Here is a 24304-nt window from a genome sequence, read left to right on the forward strand (position 1 = left end):
CCCAACCCTAGTCTCCACCCACCACTCTCCTTCTTAACTGAGAAAGAAACTTTGATCCATACCTTCATCACATTCATAGATAAACTTCACTATATCCAAAACTTTGCTGCACCTGTCTTCACACCAGTGATCATGTCGTCCTTTAGAACTTCCACTGGTTTATTTGTTCCCACAATACATCTATTACAAATGTGTATATCTTAAGTGAGGTGTTTTCATATGATCATTTTATCTTGTGTACACAATGTGTGTTTGAGTACTACGAGAAGCGCTCTATAAAAACATTTACTGTATGCATTTTTGTATTATATGATTGTCATACACTGCATTTGAAAATTCCTATTTTGTTCCTGAACCAATAGCTCCATCTCCTGGACACATGCTCGGACTGCTCTGATTTGTATCAGACTTTCTTTAAACTATAGGAACGTTCAAGGCACTGTCAATTACATGCAGGACATTGAAGGGGAAACAAACTGACCACAGTCCAACATTTTGGTTGAAACGTGTTTAATGTTAGAGAGAGGCTCATGCCATCTTACAGTAAGGTGTAGTAGCGTATGCCAATTAAAGCTTCTCAAGTGCAAAGTTAGCAAAATGCCAATCAAAGTGCTTTAGGAATCAACAGGTAGTTTACTCTAAAACCATCGGGGAAGGGCACATATCCACCATTTGTTTTAAGTCCTTTTTATAATTTAAACACAACAAGTTCTACTTATCTACTACTCGGAAGAACGTAGTTATAGCATTGTGCCATACAGAGCACCATGAAGTTACAAACAAACACTAAAAGCAAGACAACACAAAGAGAACAGTGCCTGCACTCCAGAAAGCTTGAGCGGTGATAAGTTTCAGTATCTCTAATAGTTCAATATCAATATCACAGAAAAATATTGTTATGAACCGAATGGACTGTGCACGTTAACTGATTGATATTACATTGTAACTAATGGTAATCTAACCAATGGAGTCAGGATTGCTGCCTCAAGGACTCGAGATCTAAATGTCGTTCTTTCCGCCGAATGCTTTTTCGATGCATTGTGATGATTAACCAGTCTTTGATTATTAAGCAGCCAATTGAAGAGTGGAATTGGATGACGGATGTCCTGCCCTGGGAGACCTTGCGGTCGGCAGAGAAGCACAACATTCATTTGTTCCTCTGGGCCTTCTGTGCGGACTTGGTAACTTTACCAGTGGAATAGGCCTTCTTCTCCACACCTTTAATCACTCCGACGGCCACAGTCTGACGCATGTCCCGCACTGCAAAGCGGCCTGAGAGGTGAAGAGGAGTACAGTTACTTTAGGTGATGGTTTCATCTGGTATCAAGCTGTTGAAATTCAATAAAACTACACTTGAACTTACCAAGTGGAGGGTACTCGGAGAAGCTCTCAACACACATTGGCTTGCCGGGAACCATATCCACAATGGCAGCATCTCCAGACTTGAGGAATTTGGGGTTGTCCTCCAGCTTCTTGCCAGAGCGGCGATCAATCTTTTCCTTGAGCTCTGCAAACTTGCAGGCGATGTGAGCAGTGTGACAGTCGAGCACAGGAGCGTAACCTGCACTGATCTGGCCCGGGTGATTGAGGATAATCACCTGCAAAGCAAAGCCACAACATTTAAAAGGCCTGGTAATTATAGGAGATCATTTATATTCTGTCAAAGAAGTTCACTGCAAAGACTCGACTTGGCTTGTTTGGGTTCCGTCTTATCTTGACACCTTCTCTCTGTCAATTTGACAATCAAACAGTCATCATGGCTAAAAAAGGATTCAAAGCGTACTAAAAATAGACTTTACAGCAAATTTTCCTCAAGACTATTAATAGTTCCGACTCAAACTGATTTAATCATGTTCATGTTTCCTTTCTATCAACACATCCTTTGTCTACCTGAGCAGTGAAGTTGGCAGCTTCCAGCGGGGGGTCGCTCTTGCTATCGCCGGCCACATTTCCACGGCGAATGTCCTTGACCGACACATTCTTGACGTTGAATCCCACGTTGTCTCCAGGCAGGGCCTCATTCAGTGCCTCATGGTGCATCTCCACAGACTTCACCTCAGTAGTCACATTGACGGGGGCGAAGGTCACCACCATGCCAGGCTTTAGTATCCCAGTCTCCACACGGCCCACAGGCACAGTTCCAATACCTGAGAAATGTAGCATTCAATGAAGGACCTTTAACACTAGAACCGCCAATCGGGTCAATTTGACCCAGAGCTGTTTTTTATTGTATGTAACTTTTTTTCAATAAAATATTAAAGTCTCCCAGTCCGTGACTTTTTCCTGAAATTGTGGTATGTAGCACCCTATGTTGTTAAAAATGGTCAATATGAAGTCAGATTGAAGAAATCGGCCCAAAAAATTGCCATTTATACCTATTTCCGCCCAGCGGGTCATATTGACCCCACCCCTTTTCGTGCTATTGATTTTGCGTGTAAACAAACATGACGTGTTGCTATAGCAACGCATTTTGTCTACTGCGGTTTGAGAGAGAGAGAGAGAGAGAGAGAGAGAGAGAGAGAGAGAGAGAGAGAGAGAGAGAGAGAGAGAGAGAGAGAGAGAGAGAGAGAGAAAAAAAAAACAGCTGTTTGCTTTTCACCCAACAATGACAACCGCCTCAAGAAACGCTATGTTGTAGCGTTAATAAACGAAACAATTTAATACAATTGCTTTTTAAAGCAATACTTTTACCTTGAAAATCAATGCATTCTAATACCGGGTCAATGTGACCCCGGTGGCGGTTTTAGGTATACAATTCTATTCTAGTGTTAAATCAACATAAAGACAGTTCTGATGGTTTCTGAAGTCTTTACACTGGCTTCCTGTGTGTCAAAGAATTCATTTATAAAGCAATGAATGCCTGAACCATCCAGATCTCTCAGGTCTTCTGGGACTGGTCAGCTTTCTGTCCCCAGAGTCAGAACTAAACATGGAGAAGTTCAGTTGTTATGCTCCAAATATCTGGAACAAACTCCCAGAAACCTGCAGGTCCGCTGCAACTCTGACTACTTTGATCTTTGCTGCTGCTTTTAATTGAACTATTCAAATCTTCTTAGACTGCACTGTAACTTGTATTCATGTATTTTTTCTTTTCATGTTTATTTTATTATCTTTGCTTTTTAATGAATGTCTTTCATTTTTGTAAAGCACTTTGAATTGCCTAACCCTAACCCGTGTGGAAAGGTGCTATATAAATAAACTTGCCTTGCCTTGATCTACAATAAAAAAACAACCTGTTTTGATTAAACGCTCTGATCATGAGGTGTTTCATACGTTTCTAGAGTCTATTATCCCTACAGCATTTAGTTTCTACCCATTTGTTGTGATTGCTCGACATGCCTCCTATCTTGTAGACGTCCTGCAGAGGCAGACGCAGAGGTTTGTCTGTTGGACGGCTCGGCGACTGGATGGCATCCAGAGCCTCCAGGAGTGTGGTCCCTGAAGCATTGCCATCTTTCCTATTGACCTTCCACCCCTTAAACCATGTCATCTAGAGACAAGAAAATAACGTACTAAATTATACACTTTGCACAGTTATTAAAGAAGTGTTAAACTTATGGTAAAACTAGAAGAGAGAAAATAATTGTCAAGTTTTAGCTTTGTTTGAGCTTCATTTTTTTGTGACTTTTGAAATAAAATAAACTCTGTCTGGGATTCCCAGTTGCTCATGGTGGCTGGTGTTAGCAAACGTAAGCTAGGTGTAAAAGCCACAGTGTTCTCTTTTGAACAATGCTTTTGTAATTGCAAGGGCTACTCTATCTGCTCTTATTCGGACCAACAGTCTCAACTATTGTTTTCCCTTATATAGCTACCGTTCCCCATCCCGAGTCATGCAAATTGGTATTCAAATTCAAGGCTGCTTACTTCTAATATTTCTTACAGCATTTGCATTCCTGGTTTTCTGTGTTGTACTTACATTGGGGCTGGCCTCAAGCATGTTGTCTCCATTCCAGCCTGAAACGGGTACAAAGGCCACGGTGTCCGGATTGTAGCCGATCTTCTTGATGTAGGTGCTCACTTCCTTCACGATTTCCTCATAGCGCTTTTGGCTGTAGTTTGGCTCGGTGGAGTCCATCTTGTTGACGCCTACAATGAGCTGCTTCACTCCCAGAGTATAGGCCAGAAGGGCATGTTCACGGGTCTGTCCGTTCTTAGAGATACCGGCCTCGAACTCTCCCACACCGGCCGCCACAATCAGCACAGCACAGTCTGCCTGAAGAGGATACAACATTAGTACTGTTAACAATGAAGCTGCTGTCACCATTACTCTGCAACTAGATGAATGAACATGGTGTTAGTATTTGGAAGCTGTTCATTATGGCGCCAATACAAGTGTGTGGAAAATTAAACGCAAGGCATATGCGATTGCACACTGGAATGGGCATGTTAATGTTCGGATGACTACTCTGTCATTCAAGCTGGTCTTTGGATCAGATCAGATCATTTTTGTATTACATTTAAGAAATAACGTTTTATAATGCTGTTTGTTTTTGGTTTGGCTATTTATTTTACTAAATATAAACAATTGAATTTAAGGTCATACCTTTTTGAACAGGTTAGATAAATTGACTAATGATATTATTTTAGACTGGCTCTAATGCTTTGTCTTTTCTCTTTAAAAATTAGTTAAGGACCCAACTTGACATTAACTTATTAACCTAATGTCTTTAACCTGTGGCTTACTTGAGACTTGGACCAAATTATTTGAGTAACAAGTCACTATTGATCGGAGACACTGGTTATTCTTATCAAAGGCACAGAGTCTGACAAAAGGACCCACATCTTTCCCATGGAGCATGTCCTACACACAGACTGAGCAGCCTCTCGTTACAGACCTGGGAGGTCCCGGTGATCATGTTCTTGATGAAGTCCCTATGACCAGGGGCATCGATGATGGTCACATAGTACTTGTTGGTTTCAAACTTCCACAGTGAAATGTCGATGGTAATTCCACGCTCCCTTTCTGCCTTCAGCTTGTCCAGCACCCAGGCGTACTTGAACGACCCCTTCCCCATCTGAGAAATAAGTAATGGATAGTAATTTGTTCATAGCTGGTGATGACTTTTATCTTATTTAGAAGGCTGTCTTTTTTGACTGCCTGTATCTCCTCACCTCAGCCGCCTCTTTTTCAAACTTCTCGATAGTTCTCTTGTCGATGCCTCCGCACTTGTAGATGAGGTGGCCCGTGGTGGTGGACTTGCCTGAGTCCACATGGCCGATCACGACGATATTGATGTGTTGTTTCTCCTTTCCCATGGTGAGTAGAGCTGGCTGAAGCTAGCAGTCTGTTAAAACCAGTGTTAAGTTACAGTTAGTACAACATACAGTACAGGTGGTTGGCAGGGAACGAAACGGAAACCTTGCACATGCACAAGTCCCTGTAATTGATGGACATTGGATATATTTTGTGTGTGCAGTAAAATAAATATTTTAAGGGTGGAAAAACAAAGTTGTTAATGCTAGATATGCTTTGTTATTTAACACTGTCTGATTTAATGATATTTGTAAAGCGACTTTGAGCAAAAGTGCTTACAAAATACATTTGTTATTATTATTATTATTATTTGCAAGATCACACAGTACGAAGTTAAGCAAATGCATTGCAGTGGGAGAAAACAAGTGACTGATGCAGAAATAATTTGACGTAAGAGTAAATTTTTCTTTAGTTTATCAGCACTTAAATAATCTCACCATATTGTCTGTTCCTTGTTATGTTGACCTAAGGTTACCGACAAGGACGTCTCTTGACTAGCAATAGATGTTTGTGTCTCAGAAGATTAGGGATGGTATCAATAGCCACTGAACTGTGCCAAGTCTCACAACCCTCCCACTCTGTTTCTCCATCCATCCACACCTCTGCTCTCCTCTTTCACATCACTCTTTCTGCTGTCTTCGCTCTGCACTGTCACTTAAAAACAACACGCCTCTCTAATGTCTTCTTTCAGACTTACTACAGCCTAATTCCAAGCCACAATCCACCATTTTGTCAGCTGCTATCGCATATGCAGCAGCCATTTCTCAGACACTGCAGTGCACTGTCACAGGTTAGTGCAGAGGGAAGTAAACAATGTTGTTAACTCTGCAGGAGTGCTATGGTGATAACCTTGACTACATAATTGCACGACAAAGTCTTCTACTAAATGAGTCCTGTGAGGATTTAAAGTGAATCTGTTGTGCTGCAGGTAGACGGGCAGCTTTAATCCAACTGTAACCAGAATCCTCACATGATCCTGGCCAGACAGGTGAACTCAGGACTGTCAGTATTTTGCATGCGCATGTTTAACTCATCCTTCAGTATAACGTCACTCACAGCAGCTGCCGCACTGCGTTAACAAACACAATATGATAAAACACATCAAAATAGAACAGCCGCGATATATTTAATATTTACAGGATTGCACGGTCTACCTCCCGCCATGTTTATCATGAACACGCTCACTGGATGCGTATTAAGTGCCAGCCGTCTGCCCTCTTTCCTGCATCACAACAACAACAACATTTCCAAAACACCGCATGGAGCTAAAAAAAAACGCTCATTCATTTTCATAGCATCAAAAATACAATGCACAATTTCAATGCATAGTGTCTCGTAGTGTCGTACCTGAGAGCTGTCCGCTGTGTTTGGGTGCAGGACCTGAGGAGAGACGCTGATCCGGTTTTAGCGCACAGGACAGGAGGGGGTGTTGCGTAATTGCGCGCACGCGCTGCACAGCATCACGCCGAGGGAGAAGTTACTGTGAGCGAGTTTATCAGAGGACACTGATCCTGCATGGCAAAGTGTGCATCGCAACAGCCCGAGAGTTATAACTCATTTGGGAAACATATGTGGGCTTGAGATGTGTGTTGCGATTCCAATAACTCAAAATGCAAATTAAGAACTTGAGATGTAGCATGCATTATACAGTTCCGTATGTAACACACACTCAGAGTAAACAGTCTACATGTATTCACACACTTGTGGGCTGTTCCATCATAGTTGGTGTTGCAGAAAAGTATCCTAGAGGCAAAACATCGCACTTCGAGAGGCAGGACTGTATCAGAATACAATCGATTGATGATTTGAATTTGATGCTTCTTTCCTTTTAAAAAAAAAAAGATTTTACTTTCATGATTTTTTTTCTATAGCTTCTGTCACGTGACCAACTAACTTCAAATCAATGCATCATTGTATTGGACTTTGTCAGATGCTCTATACATATTTAAGTTTATCCTTTTTTTTAAATATCAAAAGTAACTGGTTGTAAAATTACATCTAATGTAATTAAAAGTTCAAATCAACATGTTGGAAAATGTGATCTTCCTTTTCATCACAGATGTAAATAAGTTATAAATAATGTTCCTTCGCTTTGCTGTGACTGTGGCTATATAATGAAATAACAACACAACACAATATCGATTTGAGAATAGCTGTATATGATTAAGTATATACAATATATTACAGTGAATTAAGACTTGACATATTTCAAGGTTAAAAACATACAATGATTCCCTTTTTTGTAGTGTATACACTGCAATCAAAAGTCCCATTTTCTCTGTTTGTAGACACTCATGTAAATGGAAAGGAAAAGCAGTAACGAGAGGATTCCTTTATGAAAACAATGAGTCTTCAGTCCTGACTTGTCTGACCCTGTTTAGGCTAATGTAATAAGGCACAAGTGCATTGCACCTTGAATTGGGATGATGACAAATCCCTTCAGGCTGATTTTGGTTCACCCCCCTATAGTCATTACACTTAAAGGGGCAAGATACAACAGTCATATATGGAGTAAAAAGTTAAGATAGAGAATTACTTCCATTCATATTGAGTTAACTGTGCGCAATTAAACAAACATCCTTTTTCCATTCTTCTCAGACACACCTGAGAGCTGACAAAGAAAGTGCAAATCCTGTGAGTAAATCAAAGGCTGTGTGTCCTCCAGGAACCTCTTCAAAGCACGTTTTACTTTCCTATCATCAGAACATCTTCTTAGTCACAGATTACAAATAAAATGCTTTAGTTAAGGGCTAAAGGAGGACATAAACAAGTTGTTGTGCACATAAACATCCCTTATTGGCAACATATCACAAGTAAATACAAACAAATACAATAACTTGGTCCCTTTTCAAATCCCATGAAAGACACAGAGCTTTAAAATCCATTTTAAGGAGTCACTACAAGGCATGTTGCCAAGCGTTGTGCATGTGCAGTCATATTGTTCCCTCGAGAAACTGTCAATGTGTGTGTTTAAGAGCATAATGACTTTGATGTCATTTTTTTGGGGGGAGCATTCAACTTCAAAAAAGTGTATTGGCACTGAGATATGTCCGCACACAAGTGAAAATAAATGTCCTTAAGAACGTAGACTTTTACAATGGCAATAACCATATAAGCAAAGTGCTCTGGAGGCTTGAATGACAAATGAGCCTCGATAGTTTGCTACCTGACAAACCTGAACACTAAAGGAACTACACTTGGATAAATCTGTATCATAGCTATTATATTCCAATTAAACAGGGTTTACTTAACCTTCTATAACATCAAATAATTCCCATTTTTCTGCTAGTAAAGAGAGAGTGGCCTTCGTAAAAGCAGCTTCCTCTGATACCTCTTAGAGATCATACTGTGATTGTTTGCTCTGCTAAATAAAACGTTCCCTTCACTAAAATTGCACTCTGTTCCTTGCTCTGACTGTAAGATCATCTGTCAACAGACTCTGGAGAAGTCACAGTAACGAACATCCTGCAGGGTGTAATGGCAGTTAGTTAGCAGCGCTTTGACAATTCAAGCTGGAACGTATATATCGCTGTTTACCCGTTGATTCATCAAACCATCACTCAAGCATCAAATGGAGGAGTCCGACGTGTGTTTTCTGTCTCAGTCTCCGTGGTTGTAGGACGTGTGGACGGCCCAGGGCTGAACGTCTCCTCGGCCGAACAGAGTGTAGACCGTCGCTCCGAACAGGTTGATGCCGGCAGCGATGTAGAAAACTGTCTGCCATTCTTCTATGGTGTTCTGGAGGACAGGAGAGTTCATGAGGAGTCTTAAAGGTCCCCTATTATACTGGTTTTCATCAATATATAGGTCTCAGATATATACAGAACATGTCTCTGAAGTGTTTGGCTCCAAACACCAAACAGATCATTGCAGCATTACCCATAATCCCCTCTGTTTCAGCCCTGTTTCAAAAGGGCTGAATCTCTGTCTGTTACTTTAGAGGAAAATAAGGAGCCCCTCCCCACGCCCCTCTGAGAGATGTTTGGTTACAAAGAACACAATGGCCGCTTTCACACCAAGTACTTTGCCGTACTTAGTGCCAGCACTTAGTACCCCCATGGAACTAAGTACAGATCGCGTTCACACCGGAATAAGAAGGGAAGATTACGAAAATGAAGCCGCTGACGTCACTTCTTCTTCTTCTGCTTTGGGTTTACTGGCAGGCCGCAAACCACTTCACGGCGTATACTGCCACCTGAAGTCCCCGGAGTTGGGGACTGGCTTCAGTAGAAGCTGCTGGGAGTCCCAGCAGCTTCTACTGAAGCCTTCCGAGTAAATCGCCAGAACGCCGACACCTCCTCATCACTCCACCGTTTTTTTTTGTGTTGCTCTAAGTTATTCTCTCCGTTGGTGCGCGGGGCTAATGCTAATAATGATAATAATGATAATGCCAGCAAATACAAACACAAAACTTTTCAGAGTTTTACGGGGCGTGGTTTGCAATTCGCCCAGCCAATAGAAATTGGTACTTTTTTCTCCCCAGGAAAGTACCACCTCTCTAGCAGGCACTAACAATGGGGGTAAAAGTTAAACGGGAAAAGTACGGGGAAAAGTACTCTGGTGTGAACGCGCCTACTGGTGCTCTAGGAGGAGATTCAGGTGATAAGGTGGGGGGGGGGTTACCTTGGTTGCTGATTGGCTAATGGTTCCACAAGCCAAAACATCGTAATGACATCATAAAGTGGCCAAAATCTGATCAGCTCATTTTCAGACAGGTTTTTATATAAATGGATCAGGACAAAAAGAGAGAGAATCTTTTTTCCTGAAACTTTCAGAATGTCTTTACACAGAGGGGACACATTTATAAAAGACATGAACAAGTGGGTTTTGCATAATAGGTGACCTTTAAAACTGTTTTATGCTCTACCCAACTATTCAAGTTGCAGTTTACATCCATTTCTGTACAAAATGTCATTATTTCATGTTATCTTATTAGACATTCAAGTGAAATTGTAATCAAACTTTTTTTTTACGTCAGTGACTTCGACTAATTCTAATCAGTTCATCCTTAAGTCCAACTAAAAATACAGTATGTGCCACGTTTAAAGTAATTCCCATAAGGCATTCTGCTAATAATATTTCTAAAAAGGTTTGAATATATTACAATAAGACAATTGTAACAACAACAAATGATATGCACATCCTAAAAACTGAAATGGTGGAAATGTTACAAAAGAACAGCAAATAGAGTCGTGTTAGAAGTGACCCAAAAAAATGTGAACTTGCAAAATAATCATTTGATTTTCTCGTAATTAGTTTGGTTTAGGAAACATGTTTCAGATAGTATCATGCTTAAAAGATGCTTTGCTTACAAATGTAATTATATTCTTGGTCTGTACTTTAAACTGATTTCTAGTAACTGCACACTTTTAATTTAATTCTTTATAGCATTATTTTGTAATCTGCCATATATCTAATGTTGGGAATGTGCGGTTGTGTTTGTGATAAATGTAAAAAAATCTATAAATACATACAAGAAAAAGATGCTTTGATTGTTTAACGGGGTTCTTTACTTTTTTGATCTTCACCTGGTCTGCTTCACGTGATGTAGACTGTGAGCCTGCACCCCCCCCCCCACTAACAGTACTATCTGTTTTGTTATGGCACCGTCACTGCATCCTGAGCTTAGCGCCACACAAGATCACTCTGATTGGTTTAAAGAAACACAAACAAGCATTTTCTCCTGAACCAGCGTTATTACACCTGGAGCCAGACGTTTCTCTGGGGCTGTGGAGGTCTGGCAGTGGGAGGATATTCTTCACCTGGTTGCCATTGTTGATAATATGAATTACAGCAATGGTTGGATAGTTGGCCATTAAACGGTTTTGTTCTGTGTGGTGATGGTTAAATGCCAAAATCAATGATCTGCTGTGTTAAAGGGTAGCGTACTACAACAGCAGAGACCGCATGGAGTACTGTCTTCCTGTTTTAATCCAGAAAACCAGATAAAGAAACCCTAATCGTGCTCTGACTAAACCAAGTAAACAGGAAATGAAGTATCAAGCCGAGTAAGGATCCCATCTGTTTAGTAAGAGACGCTGGAGCTCTGGAGATCTGGAGTGATCTCAACCTTTTGAAACACCAAACTATCACTGCTCTGTTCAATGTAAGGGAATGTTATCCACTGTGCAGACGGGTTAATGAAGGGTGAGGGTACACGTCTCACCTGTTGGGTGAGGGTCCTTGCGATGACTGGGCTCACCATGCCAGGAATGGTGGCAAACGTGTTGGTGATTCCCAGGAGAATACCAGCATACCTAAAAACATAACGTGTTGACTATAATTTAACAGCTTTCACTTGAATACAATTCATCTCTTTACACCTGGAGGAGATGTGAAACCTCTGTATGATAATGGTGCACCAGAATATATTCTTATAAATGAAATGTTCCTGTACTTTCTCAGGATTTATAATTATGGACAAAATGACACATTACATTATTGTACAATTCTGACATTAAACATTTGAAAGGTAAAATGCATAGAGTATAACTAAATTACTCATAAGTGTTGAATTTAAGGGGGCAAAAACTATTATTATGACATAAAAAGTTAATTTGTTTGTCAGTTTAACTTTGAGGTTTAACTGGATGATGAGCACTAAGATGTTAGTTGATTAACTTGGTGATTCTTACGAAGGAGCGATGTCCAGGTGGTTGATGTTGAAGCCGGAGGCGGACACCCCCCCCAGAGCGGAGGAGAGGGTGAGGAAGGTCACAGCCAGGGTGTAGTCACATCCGGTGTACCCCGCCGCCACCAGGAAGACGGCTGGCCCCAACATCCCTGCAGAAACAAACCATCAGGTGGTTCAGCAGAGATGGCAAAAGTACACACGTCCTTTACTCAAGTAGAAGTACAGATACTCGTGTTTAAAAATACTCTGGTAAAAGTAGAAGTACTGACTAAACTTCTTTACTCAAGTAAAAGTAAAGAAGTATGTGCTTTGAAATGTACTTCAGTAAAAAGTACCCATAACTAGCAGCTGATTTAAAGAGTACCTGACCTCCCTTTATATTAATAGAACAATAATGTCATTGTTAGCTAATGAATGTTTCCATGCTGAACAACGGCAACATGACAACGTTTCCATTGGTCCCTCTTCTTTAGAGAAGACCAGGAAGTGATGGATACACGGATCGTGTTCAAATCAATAGGCACGCAATGACTCTAAAGAATAATGATCACGCATCAAACACATTCAGACTAAAGGAACCAGCTGTTTGGAGAATGAGAAAAGTAGAAAGTACAGGTATTTGTGTTCAACATGTAAGAAGTAGAAAGTACAGGTATTTGAGTTCAACATGTAAGAAGTAGAAAGTTCAGGTATTTGAGTTCAACATGTAAGAAGTAGAAAGTTCAGGTATTTGTGTTCAAAATGTAAGAAGTAGAAAGTTCAGGTATTTGTGTTCAACATGTAAGAAGTAGAAAGTACAGGTATTTGTGTTCAACATGTAAGAAGTAGAAAGTACAGGTATTTGTGTTCAACATGTAAGAAGTAGAAAGTACAGGTATTTGAGTTCAACATGTAAGAAGTAGAAAGTTCAGGTATTTGAGTTCAACATGTAAGAAGTAGAAAGTTCAGGTATTTGTGTTCAAAATGTAAGAAGTAGAAAGTTCAGGTATTTGTGTTCAACATGTAAGAAGTAGAAAGTACAGGTATTTGTGTTCAACATGTAAGAAGTAGAAAGTACAGGTATTTGTGTTCAAAATGTAAGAAGTAGAAAGTTCAGGTATTTGAGTTCAACATGTAAGAAGTAGAAAGTACAGGTATTTGTGTTCAACATGTGAGAAGTAGAAAGTTCAGGTATTTGAGTTCAACATGTAAGAAGTAGAAAGTACAGGTATTTGAGTTCAACATGTAAGAAGTAGAAAGTACAGGTATTTGTGTTCAACATGTAAGAAGTAGAAAGTTCAGGTATTTGAGTTCAACATGTAAGAAGTAGAAAGTACAGGTATTTGAGTTCAACATGTAAGAAGTAGAAAGTTCAGGTATTTGAGTTCAACATGTAAGAAGTAGAAAGTACAGGTATTTGAGTTCAACATGTAAGAAGTAGAAAGTTCAGGTATTTGAGTTCAACATGTAAGAAGTAGAAAGTACAGGTATTTGTGTTCAACATGTAAGAAGTAGAAAGTTCAGGTATTTGAGTTCAACATGTAAGAAGTAGAAAGTACAGGTATTTGAGTTCAACATGTAAGAAGTAGAAAGTTCAGGTATTTGAGTTCAACATGTAAGAAGTAGAAAGTTCAGGTATTTGAGTTCAACATGTAAGAAGTAGAAAGTTCAGGTATTTGAGTTCAACATGTAAGAAGTAGAAAGTACAGGTATTTGTGTTCAAAATGTAAGAAGTAGAAAGTTCAGGTATTTGAGTTCAACATGTAAGAAGTAGAAAGTTCAGGTATTTGAGTTCAACATGTAAGAAGTAGAAAGTTCAGGTATTTGAGTTCAACATGTAAGAAGTAGAAAGTACAGGTATTTGTGTTCAAAATGTAAGAAGTAGAAAGTTCAGGTATTTGAGTTCAACATGTAAGAAGTAGAAAGTACAGGTATTTGTGTTCAACATGTGAGAAGTAGAAAGTACAGGTATTTGTGTTCAACATGTAAGAAGTATAAAGTACAGGTATTTGAGTTCAACATGTAAGAAGTAGAAAGTACAGGTATTTGTGTTCAACATGTAAGAAGTAGAAAGTACAGGTATTTGTGTTCAACATGTAAGAAGTAGAAAGTACAGGTATTTGTGTTCAACATGTAAGAAGTAGAAAGTACAGGTATTTGTGTTCAACATGTAAGAAGTAGAAAGTACAGGTATTTGGGTTCAACATGTAAGAAGTAGAAAGTTCAGGTATTTGAGTTCAACATGTAAGAAGTAGAAAGTACAGGTATTTGGGTTCAACATGTAAGAAGTAGAAAGTACAGGTATTTGTGTTCAACATGTAAGAAGTAGAAAGTACAGGTATTTGTGTTCAACATGTAAGAAGTAGAAAGTACAGGTATTTGTGTTCAACATGTAAGAAGTAGAAAGTACAGGTATTTGAGTTCAACATGTGAGAAGTAGAAAGTACAGGTATTTGTGTTCAACATGTAAGAAGTAGAAAGTTCAGGTATTTGTGTTCAACATGTAAGAAGTAGAAAGTACAGGTATTTGGGTTCAACATGTAAGAAGTAGAAAGTACAGGTATTTGGGTTCAACATGTAAGAAGTAGAAAGTACAGATATTTGAGTTCAACATGTAAGAAGTAGAAAGTACAGGTATTAGTGTTCAACATGTAAGAAGTAGAAAGTACAGGTATTTGGGTTCAACATGTAAGAAGTAGAAAGTACAGGTATTTGAGTTCAACATGTAAGAAGTAGAAAGTACAGGTATTAGTGTTCAACATGTAAGAAGTAGAAAGTACAGGTATTGGGTTCAACATGTAAGAAGTAGAAAGTACAGGTATTTGGGTTCAACATGTAAGAAGTAGAAAGTACAGGTATTGGGTTCAAAATGTAAGAAGTAGAAAGTACAGGTATTTGGGTTCAAAATGTAAGAAGTAGAAAGTTCAGGTATTTGGGTTCAACATGTAAGAAGTAGAAAGTACAGGTATTTGTGTTCAACATGTAAGAAGTAGAAAGTACAGGTATTTGGGTTCAACATGTAAGAAGTAGAAAGTACAGGTATTAGTGTTCAACATGTAAGAAGTAGAAAGTACAGGTATTTGGGTTCAACATGTAAGAAGTAGAAAGTACAGGTATTAGTGTTCAACATGTAAGAAGTAGAAAGTACAGGTATTTGGGTTCAACATGTAAGAAGTAGAAAGTACAGGTATTTGGGTTCAAAATGTAAGAAGTAGAAAGTACAGGTATTTGGGTTCAAAATGTAAGAAGTAGAAAGTACAGGTATTTGGGTTCAACATGTAAGAAGTAGAAAGTACAGGTATTTGGGTTCAACATGTAAGAAGTAGAAAGTACAGGTATTTGTGTTCAACATGTAAGAAGTAGAAAGTACAGGTATTTGTGTTCAACATGTAAGAAGTAGAAAGTACAGGTATTTGTGTTCAACATGGAAGAAGTAAAAGTAAAAAGTCATCAGAAAAACTAGTGGAGTTAAGTACTGATACCAGAAAATATTACTTAAGTACAGTAACAAAGTATTTGTACTCCGCTACCTCTGTTCAGAAGTAGCACACATGGTGTATTTAGACTTTAGAGCCTCACACAGTAATATAGTTATAGACAGTCCTCCTCACCAACGATGGAGAAGACCTTCCTGACGGTGACGGTGCGGACGAGACAGGTCTCCCTCAGGTGATCGGCCAGCTGACCGCTCAGCACCGCTAACACCACACAGCCGATGTAGGGAAGAGCCGACAGCATCCCGTTCTGTGGAGGACAAGAAAAGATGCTTGACTATGAACACTGTCTTTGAATTGTATAACCTTTTGACATCTAATTAATACTTAAATAATGTGTTAACATGCCCGTTTAATCTCACAACTCATCCCATCAGCTCCACAGATGCATGTGTGTGACGTGGCCCTCACCTGCTTAATGCTGAACCCCAGCACCTCCTTCATGTAAGTGGGCAGCAGCGTGAGCAGCGTGTAGAAGGTCCAGTTGTAGGAGAAGTGAGCGACCACGATGGCCCACAGCGGGCCGGACGTTAGGATGGCTCTCCAGGGGATGTATCCTGCTGAGGTGGACAGCTGGGACAGGAAGTGGAGAACAGAGAGCAGATTTATTAGAAAGCTCTTCATTAAAGCATCAGATGTGAAAGATCGCCAAATTATTAGTAATTTATTTTTAACACACATTCAGACACTCAAATCCAGCACCAGACACTTTTTACGCTGCTATGGACAATCTTGCACTAATGCACATTTCTCAAAGTTATTGAAGGGACTGTTATTTTGTATATATTGATTGTTGTGCTTTTATTTAAGTCTTAATGTGTGCATATGTATAAATGTGTCTGTTGATTGTGAATATATAGCATATACATATTTGTATATATATATATTTGTATTCAGGATTGTGGGAAACGGCTTTTCGATCTCTCTGGCCGTTTCTCAATGTCGAGTAAAGCTGCTCCAGAGCCACTATTTCAAGCATACTATGTCATCGAGTGGCGCCGAAGGACTGTTTAAATGCCCAGCATACATGTGCTACCAAGCAAGCCTCCTCGACATTGAGAAACGGCCTCTGTCTGTAGACACAAACTGAAGGATTGACAATAAAGTTGACTTTGAATTTAACTTTCAACCTTCAGCTGTGTGATTATTTGCATTGCATATGTACATAAATACATCCAGTTAACCGCTAGGACGTGTCTATTTAACCTCTGAATAAATGGAAACAGGCCTTCTCTGATCCTGCAAAGTCTCATGCCAGTTTATCTTCCAATGGGTCTCGATTGCTCTTTTGATTCTGTTAGCTTTATCTCCCCCTGCTGGTGAGAAGTAGGGACCATATGACTGGAATAATCAGACTTGTTTCAGAGTTTATAAATTGATGTTTTGATATATGTTTGCTGTTGTTGAACTTGACCCGAACTTACTTTTAATTCATATGTACATTTTTCTCAGTTTTAGGATTATTTGTCACTGTAGAGACGTGCAAAATAACAACGTTTTCTTAAAGGTTGGGTAGGTAATTTTGGAGAAACCAGCTCGAGTGCGCTAGAATTTGAAAATACACAGCCGGAGAAAATCTGCCACTTCCTTACAGAGCCCCTCCTCCAACACACACGAACGCGCACATGACCAATGAGGGCACGAGATAAGTTTGTGCACAGATGGAAGGCTGACAGTCAGGTAGGCCATCCAGTTACTTTAGCCGGGCCGGCTCAGATGATTGGTCGTGCTTTTTACAGCGCCACGGCTTCCAGAGATGACTTTTTGTATTGGTTTTTTGTCAAAGCACTTCAGATATTCATTGCTATCGGGATGTTAAGAGCATTCCATGGAATATAACAAAAAGTGTATCTCGAGCCGGTTTCTCAAACTTACCTACCCCACCTTTAAAGAGTTAAAGTGAGGTGAGTGACTAATATACAAATGTTAATTTGGGGGGGGGTCGAGGTATTCCTTGTCGTCTTGTAATTTTCTAATTCACAACCCTGCAGAAGAATCCAACAGTTATACTTTGTACTCTTCATAAAGATGTCAGGAGTCATGAGCGAGCGTCCGCACGTGATAATAAACTGTCATTGCTAGGGCTGTGACACCGATGAGTTAAGATAAGAGAATAAAACACAGCGTCACACCGAGGTTATGCAACATTACTATCTGATGACTACTGCGCAGGAAACGTCTGAAACACTCTGCTGCTAATGTCTTCACAAGAGAGAACAGAACAAATCTCTAAATACCAATTAGTGATATAATCTTCTGAACTTTTACATATTAATAACAGCTATATTCAAATAAAGAATTCATCAAATCAATGTTACTTTTTGGTGGGTATTTTATTTGTCAAACACGTTGCAAACAAAAAAAAGGAGAAGAGGAAATAGTAAAAAAAAATTATGTTTTTTTTTTTTTTAATAAAGTCTATTTAATCTGAGTCGTATTTTAAAGTTTGAGTCACATTTCATACAGTTACCTGTTAATTCACCAGTGTTTCATTGTTTTTGAGTAATTGCTAAAATGATAAATCTTTATTTCTTACATATCTTTTTTTGTGCAAACCAAAGGTGAATAACAAAACCTTTCCTCATATCTACGAAGGCTTGTTCTTAAAGCTTGATTTCTGGACACAGAGTCTGTTTCTGGTGTTACCTCGTTCTTGAGAGAGTTGGTGATGTAGAGCCTCTCCTGCTCTGAGATCCGTGGGTGAGTGTTCGGACTGTCGAAGGCCAGAAACGTCCACAAGACAAACCACACCAGGCCGACAGCACCTGCACACACACACACACACACACACACACACACACACACACACACACACACACACACACACACACACACACACACACACACACACACACACACACACACACACACACACACACACACACACACACACACACACACACACACCACACCCACACACACACACACACACACACACACACACACACACACACACACACACACACACACACACACACACACACACACACACACACCACACACAACACACACACACACACACACACACACACACACACACACACACACACACACACACACACACACACACACACACACACACACACACACACACACACACACACACACACACACACACACACACACACACACACACACACACACACACACACACACACACACACACACACACACACACACACAATAAACCCTTCAACACATGAAATATCCAAGGTAGGCAGCAGGTGCACGTATTATGATGATGGTGGAAGAAGAGGCACTGTGTTCGTCGCTTTCATGAAACTAAAATAAAAGCTAGTCATTACTCCTTCTTTACTTGTGTAACATAACTGCGCTTGCATCTGCCCTGTGGTTTACAAACGGGGTTAACTAGTGGCAGTGGCATTTGTTCACCAGGAAAGAAAGCCAGTCAATTAAGCAGGACTTATTTTTCCACCCGTGAGCACATTTTCTTCTCAAACTTGCGAACTCATCGTTTCCACCGGCGAAAGAGGAACGAAGGAGCAGACACTGGAAACAGCTCGTCTGAGGATTAGAGGATAAGTGTTAAAGGAAAACAAACATCTCCGACTAATCAATGGAGAGGCTGCTTGACGTCAGGGAAATGCTCCAGAGACTCCATAATCCAGACCTGCAGCGACTACAGAAGAGCATTTTTTATTTACACTTTCCTAATTAGACAAGATGAGACATCGTCTGAGATGTTCACTCAATAAGGTGTTTCTTATCCGACTTATTCATGATGTCACTTTCATGACCTAACATCTTACTAGATAATGGTTTTCTGGCTTAATGCGATGTGGAAATAGAATAGTAAGGAATTCATTAATGATACAAAAATGGCTGTGTAATGCCTGTGTATGTCACAATTAGCTGTCTTAAGAAGTCATCCTTGCATCCCCCCCCCCCGTTACGTTTTGTTTAGTTGTTTGTTGTTACATGTTTTGTTGTATGTTCTGTTATCTGGAGCAATGTCTGTTTATTTTATAACTAAACAATTTATATAAACATTTTTTTTTAAAAATAAAATTGCTCATATTCTGAAATCAATGCAAAAACCGCAACACAAAGAAAAGTTGAAGCTCATCAAAATCCAAATAGAAATCAGGAAAATGTGTTAAATCACTCACAAATCAAATCTAAATATGGAAATAAAACAAAGTATTTCTGGTGGAGGGAAAGTCAGCAACAAAGGAACCCCCCTCCCACCCTACACTAGCGAAACCCCCGGATGTTTTACCGAATACGTAGAAGACGTAGGTCCAGTCCAGGTAGAAGCAGATTTGTCCAGACAGAGGAAGAGATACGACCGTCCCCAGCTGGGCTCCTGGGGAGGAAGAGAGAAGACATCTGTATCCTGCAGCGCTCTGAATGCACAGAGTAACTTACGAATGATGAATATACAGAAAGTGAGAGGTGGACATTAATAATGGTATGTCTGATGATGAGGTGAGATGGGTGAGTCATACCGTGCTCTACACATGGTGAGGGAGAGATTCATATTTTTAGATCAACTTCCTACATTGCCTTGAACTAAGGATATTTTAAGCATGAATGTTATTGTAAGTTAATATGTTGTTTTGAAATGAGTGAGTCATTGGTAAGTACAAAAAATCACTCAGAAAATAGTGGAAAATATCTTCAAATTGTTTTGTGTCCAAAAGTTAAAACGCTTCAATAACCAAATCCAACTTATTAAACAATTAGTTGGAAAGCTAATACATCACTATTCTGTTAAAGAAATATTAAGGCAGTTAAAACCCAATTCTACTGTTTCATACTGTGTTGCATAAATGAAAACGTTTTCCTTTGTGTGTGTGTGTGTGTGTGTGTGTGTGTGTGTGTGTGTGTGTGTGTGTGTGTGTGTGTGTGTGTGTGTGTGTGTGTGTGTGTGTGTGTGTGTGTGTCTTACCGATGTAGGAGATAGTGAGCAGGCGGCTCCTCTCCAGCGGGGGGGCCCAGGCCGCCCACATGGTGTACATGGCAGGGAACGTCACTCCCTGAATACAAACATAAGAAGAGCGTCAATAGGAGTGCAAAAAGTACCAATAACCATCTACTTATCTGTACATGCAAACCATCGCTGTATCTGGTGTGGCTGTAGGTGTGTTTATTAACTCCATTGAGATTATGGGTGCTCATAGATGCATTTTAAAAAGGATATTTAAAGCACATTTTGTATTTGAATCCACGACAGCTTATGGTATACATTTCCCCACAATGTTTTGTATCACCCCGTGTCTCTTTAGTAATGAAACAACCTACCTCTCCTATCCCTTCCAGTACCCTGACAGCGATGAGGTATTTTGCGCCCAGGTCAGCAGCCACAGGGGTGAGCAGCGTAAAAAATATAGTTCCCAGGATCCCCAGACCCATCAGCCACTTGGGGCCCCAGCGGCCGGCCAGGTATCCCCCGAGGATCTGTGTGAGGATGTATCCGTAGAAGAAGGAGCCCAGGATCCAGCCCTGGGTCTCAGAGTCCCAGTTATACACACTGGCCTGTAGGGGGGGGGGGGGGGGGGGGGGGGTTTAGTTTGATCAAACTAAAGTTTTACTGCTTGTTTACTACATATTACTTCAACAGTCGGTTTGTACTTGTAGCATCCTCTCCTTGAACGCCCTAAAGTTCACCTCTAACATGAACACACACTAGAGCTGCATCAACTAGTCCTCTAATCCAGTGGTTCCCAACCTGGGGGGCGCCAAAGATCGCATGGGGGGCGCCAGGCCTTTAGACTTTTTTTTTTTTTACATATAATTGTAAGGCAATACATGATTGTCACTAAAAGCCTTGTCTCCACATTACAATCAAATATAAAAAATAATTGACTAATTAATTTTAATAAAAATTCAAGTTAGTATTAAAGGCAGAAAAAGACAGAAATGTATAATTCTTTCTATAGAAATGTTTCTTCTTTTCTTTCTTCTTTTGTGACAGTAGTTGTAGCTTTTTTGAGACTTTTCAACTTGAATTACCGCTGTTGCCCCTCCCTTGTGTGTGTGTGTGAGGGGGGGGGGGCGCAACTTCCAACAGGAGTCATTTGGGGGGGGGCTCTTGGGAAAAAAGGTTGGGAACCCCTGCTCTAATCGACAGATAGAAAAAATATACGTAATCTTTCATGCAAATATAGCAAGAAATATTATTGTTTTGGTCTCAAATATAGAGACTTCCTGCTTTTTCTCTGTTTTATATAATTGAAACTGAATATCTTTGGATTTTCAAAAGGAATAACAAGACATGTAAAGATATCACCATCACTCAATATTTTAGGACATTTTTTGGACACTTGATAGATTATACAATTATGAAAATAGTTGTTAGTTGCAGGCCAGTCAAACACAGTCAATAACAAAGGGCAAGTATGGTCAACATTTACATTGTCCATGCATTGTTATGTGTGTCTGCAAAGAAGCGCTCATCAACACAGCTTCTCAATAAGAAGCATAAGGTTACCCAACACGATAACAGCATCTCTGCAGAACTGTTCTGACAATAATGCAGAGCCTTTCTGGATGACTGTAGCAGCCTTTTGTTGCCTTCACAGACTGTAAGGAGGGGCATTGTCACATACTCAACTGTTCAGTTTGAAAGATTGAAAAGCTTAGTTTGTGCATCAGTCCTAAATGCGGTTTGAAACCAGATTCTATTTTCCCAGGACAAATCACTAATCATCAGATGTCAACTTATAAATCTAACTATCCAGTAATGATTACAGTTTTTCCAGGCAGACAAATAGGGAAACACATTGGAGGGATTTTAAAGCCTGACAACAAGGGTTTTACTGTCCGAAATGGGTGTGACCGTGTGTGCTCTATCAACTTTAATTAAACTATTTGTCTCTAAAAGGCCACAGAGGAACACACAAGGATGAGTAACAATAACAATCTTAAAGCAGTACTAGTTGTTAAAATGATGAATTGAGCTGCTGTTATTTTTTTTTAAAAGTCTTTTTAGGCAGAAAATGTAGTTATTTGTGCCACTTAAATCGTTCTTACTTTGCAAAAAGGACTTAACTAATCAATGAAATGCTCTTGTGTGCAATACAGCTCCAAGGACAAGTTAAACCAGTTTTAATTATTCTTTTGACTCAGCTGCGTTTCTGTTCTCACTCACTGTGTGGTTGTGTTTGGGCCGTGGAGGGTTGGCATGAGCCGGACACACTGAGCTGCTGTGGTTTGTGTCGGACTGGGTGTTGTTCAGCATGTCCACCATCGCCACACTGAGGTTCACGCGCAAGGAGTAGACCACAAAGAAGCCAAAAGAGGAGAGAAGAGCCAGGCCATAGCGCGATGAGCCGCATGCTGGGGCTGCAGGAGACAGAGAGACGAAGACAATGAGACTGTTTGCAGGATGATGTTAGCTGTAGTTGTATCACACATTGTAGAGAAAAATGACTATATATATTTATATGTGTACTGAATACAACCAAACTAAGATTGGGCTGTGAATTAATCTATTGACAAATGTTATCATTGAAAAAATAATAACACATAGCATTCATTTACTCTTTATTATGACAGTGACAATGTTAACCGCAATATATACATCTTTAAAATAAAGTAATTACAGATTCATTGTTATCCGACAGACCAAATTGATGTTTAAGTGGATTTAATTTTGACATAATGCCCCATTTGTTTTAATAACCATACCTTCTATCTACATGCAATGAGTCTCTTTTGCATGATGTGCTTTTAGATAAAGTGTCATTATGGTTTCCACTGCTACTATATTTTGCATAGTAAAAGAAAAGCACCTTCTCTCTCAGTCATTTTAAAAGATAATGTCACAACCAGCTTTAGTCTTCTTATCTGGCAGCTTGCCATGCTTAACATAATACATGTATGCCTTAATGGATTCTCAGTACACTTTGACACCAACATAGACTGTTTCTCAGGGTTTCAACTTGCATATCCAGACTTTGCCAAACTTTTTAGGAACCGTTTTTATCTAACTAACTCTTTTGGTATGCAAACATGACATGACTCAAAGCTCAGGTGCACATTAGGTGTGTCTTGTGATAAAAGCTCCGAACGGTTGTCCCTAAAACTCGTGACAAAGGCACAGTTTGGGGGTGGGAAATTAAATCAATATTCAGATGCACCTTGCAACAAAATCCAACTGTAAATTAGACATGTTTATATATGTGGACATTGTAATCATTAAGTCAACTTATCACTATTGATTCAACAAAGAGTTGCCATGAGTTAAACACGTACAATTAAGCAATTAGTTAAAATAGGTTCCATTTAAGCTTTTTCTCCACATTAAACAGCCTGAAAGAGCGCGGCTTTGAGACATATGTTCCCCGAAATGAGCCTCCCTTACAGGCAATGGTAATGTTAGCTTGCTCGGTTAGCTGGAGATATTTTAGTTTTACCTCTCTGGACTCTTTCCTCCTCGGCCTTTTGAAGCAGCGGTGTATCGTCCCTCTCCGTGTCCGACCCGTACCGCTCCATTTTACAGTACAACTGGGTCCACTCGGGTCTACTGCATCCCCGAAAAACAACAACAAAAGCTCCGGCTCGACTTCACGTCACAAGATAACAGGCGTCACGTGACGAGGGCCACGGGACCGGAAGTAAGAAGGAAGTAGTAGGAGTATTTTAAAGTGCGGGGACACATTTTATGGGGTTTTATATTTTATATTGTTGAATCGACTCAGTTGTCTTGTGTCTTATCTGTCAGAGTGAAACCATTATTTATTTTATTCTATTGTATTTGTATTGTCATACATTGTACCTCCATGTGTCTATTAACCTCATCAAATGTTATATTTGCTGCATGTACCTTAAAGTTCTTAACAAATAATCTGAGGGGAATTTCTTGTCATTTTATAAAGCACTTTGAGCTGCATGTGTTGTATGAAAAGTGCTATATAAATAAAGCGTTGTTATTATTATTACTATTATCTGTGGTTCTCAAAATTAAAACTTTGCCAA

At 39.8% G+C, this 24304-nt stretch overlaps 2 protein-coding genes across 2 annotated transcripts; both read right to left on the bottom strand.

Moving 5' to 3' along the window:
• Positions 1-493: 493 nt before the first annotated feature.
• On the bottom strand, positions 494-7217 carry eef1a1a (eukaryotic translation elongation factor 1 alpha 1a). Its single transcript, XM_034209941.1, has 8 exons — positions 6602-7217; positions 5113-5285; positions 4836-5015; positions 3917-4213; positions 3340-3490; positions 1891-2147; positions 1364-1598; positions 494-1272 (listed from the first exon to the last, which is right to left on the bottom strand). The coding sequence occupies exons 2-8, from the start codon at positions 5254-5256 to the stop codon at positions 1148-1150; spliced, it is 1389 nt and encodes a 462-aa protein (XP_034065832.1). The 5' UTR covers positions 5257-5285; positions 6602-7217; the 3' UTR covers positions 494-1147.
• Positions 7218-7392: 175 nt separating this feature from the next.
• On the bottom strand, positions 7393-23914 carry slc17a5 (solute carrier family 17 member 5). The gene is made up of 11 exons (XM_034209940.1): positions 23743-23914; positions 22476-22669; positions 20627-20860; positions 20274-20361; positions 19602-19688; positions 18008-18126; positions 15773-15934; positions 15479-15611; positions 11890-12037; positions 11421-11511; positions 7393-8992 (listed from the first exon to the last, which is right to left on the bottom strand). The coding sequence occupies exons 1-11, from the start codon at positions 23819-23821 to the stop codon at positions 8855-8857; spliced, it is 1473 nt and encodes a 490-aa protein (XP_034065831.1). The 5' UTR covers positions 23822-23914; the 3' UTR covers positions 7393-8854.
• Positions 23915-24304: the final 390 nt, after the last annotated feature.

This window comes from Gymnodraco acuticeps, unplaced genomic scaffold, assembly GCF_902827175.1.
Source record: "Gymnodraco acuticeps unplaced genomic scaffold, fGymAcu1.1, whole genome shotgun sequence".
Lineage (NCBI taxonomy): Eukaryota > Metazoa > Chordata > Actinopteri > Perciformes > Bathydraconidae > Gymnodraco > Gymnodraco acuticeps.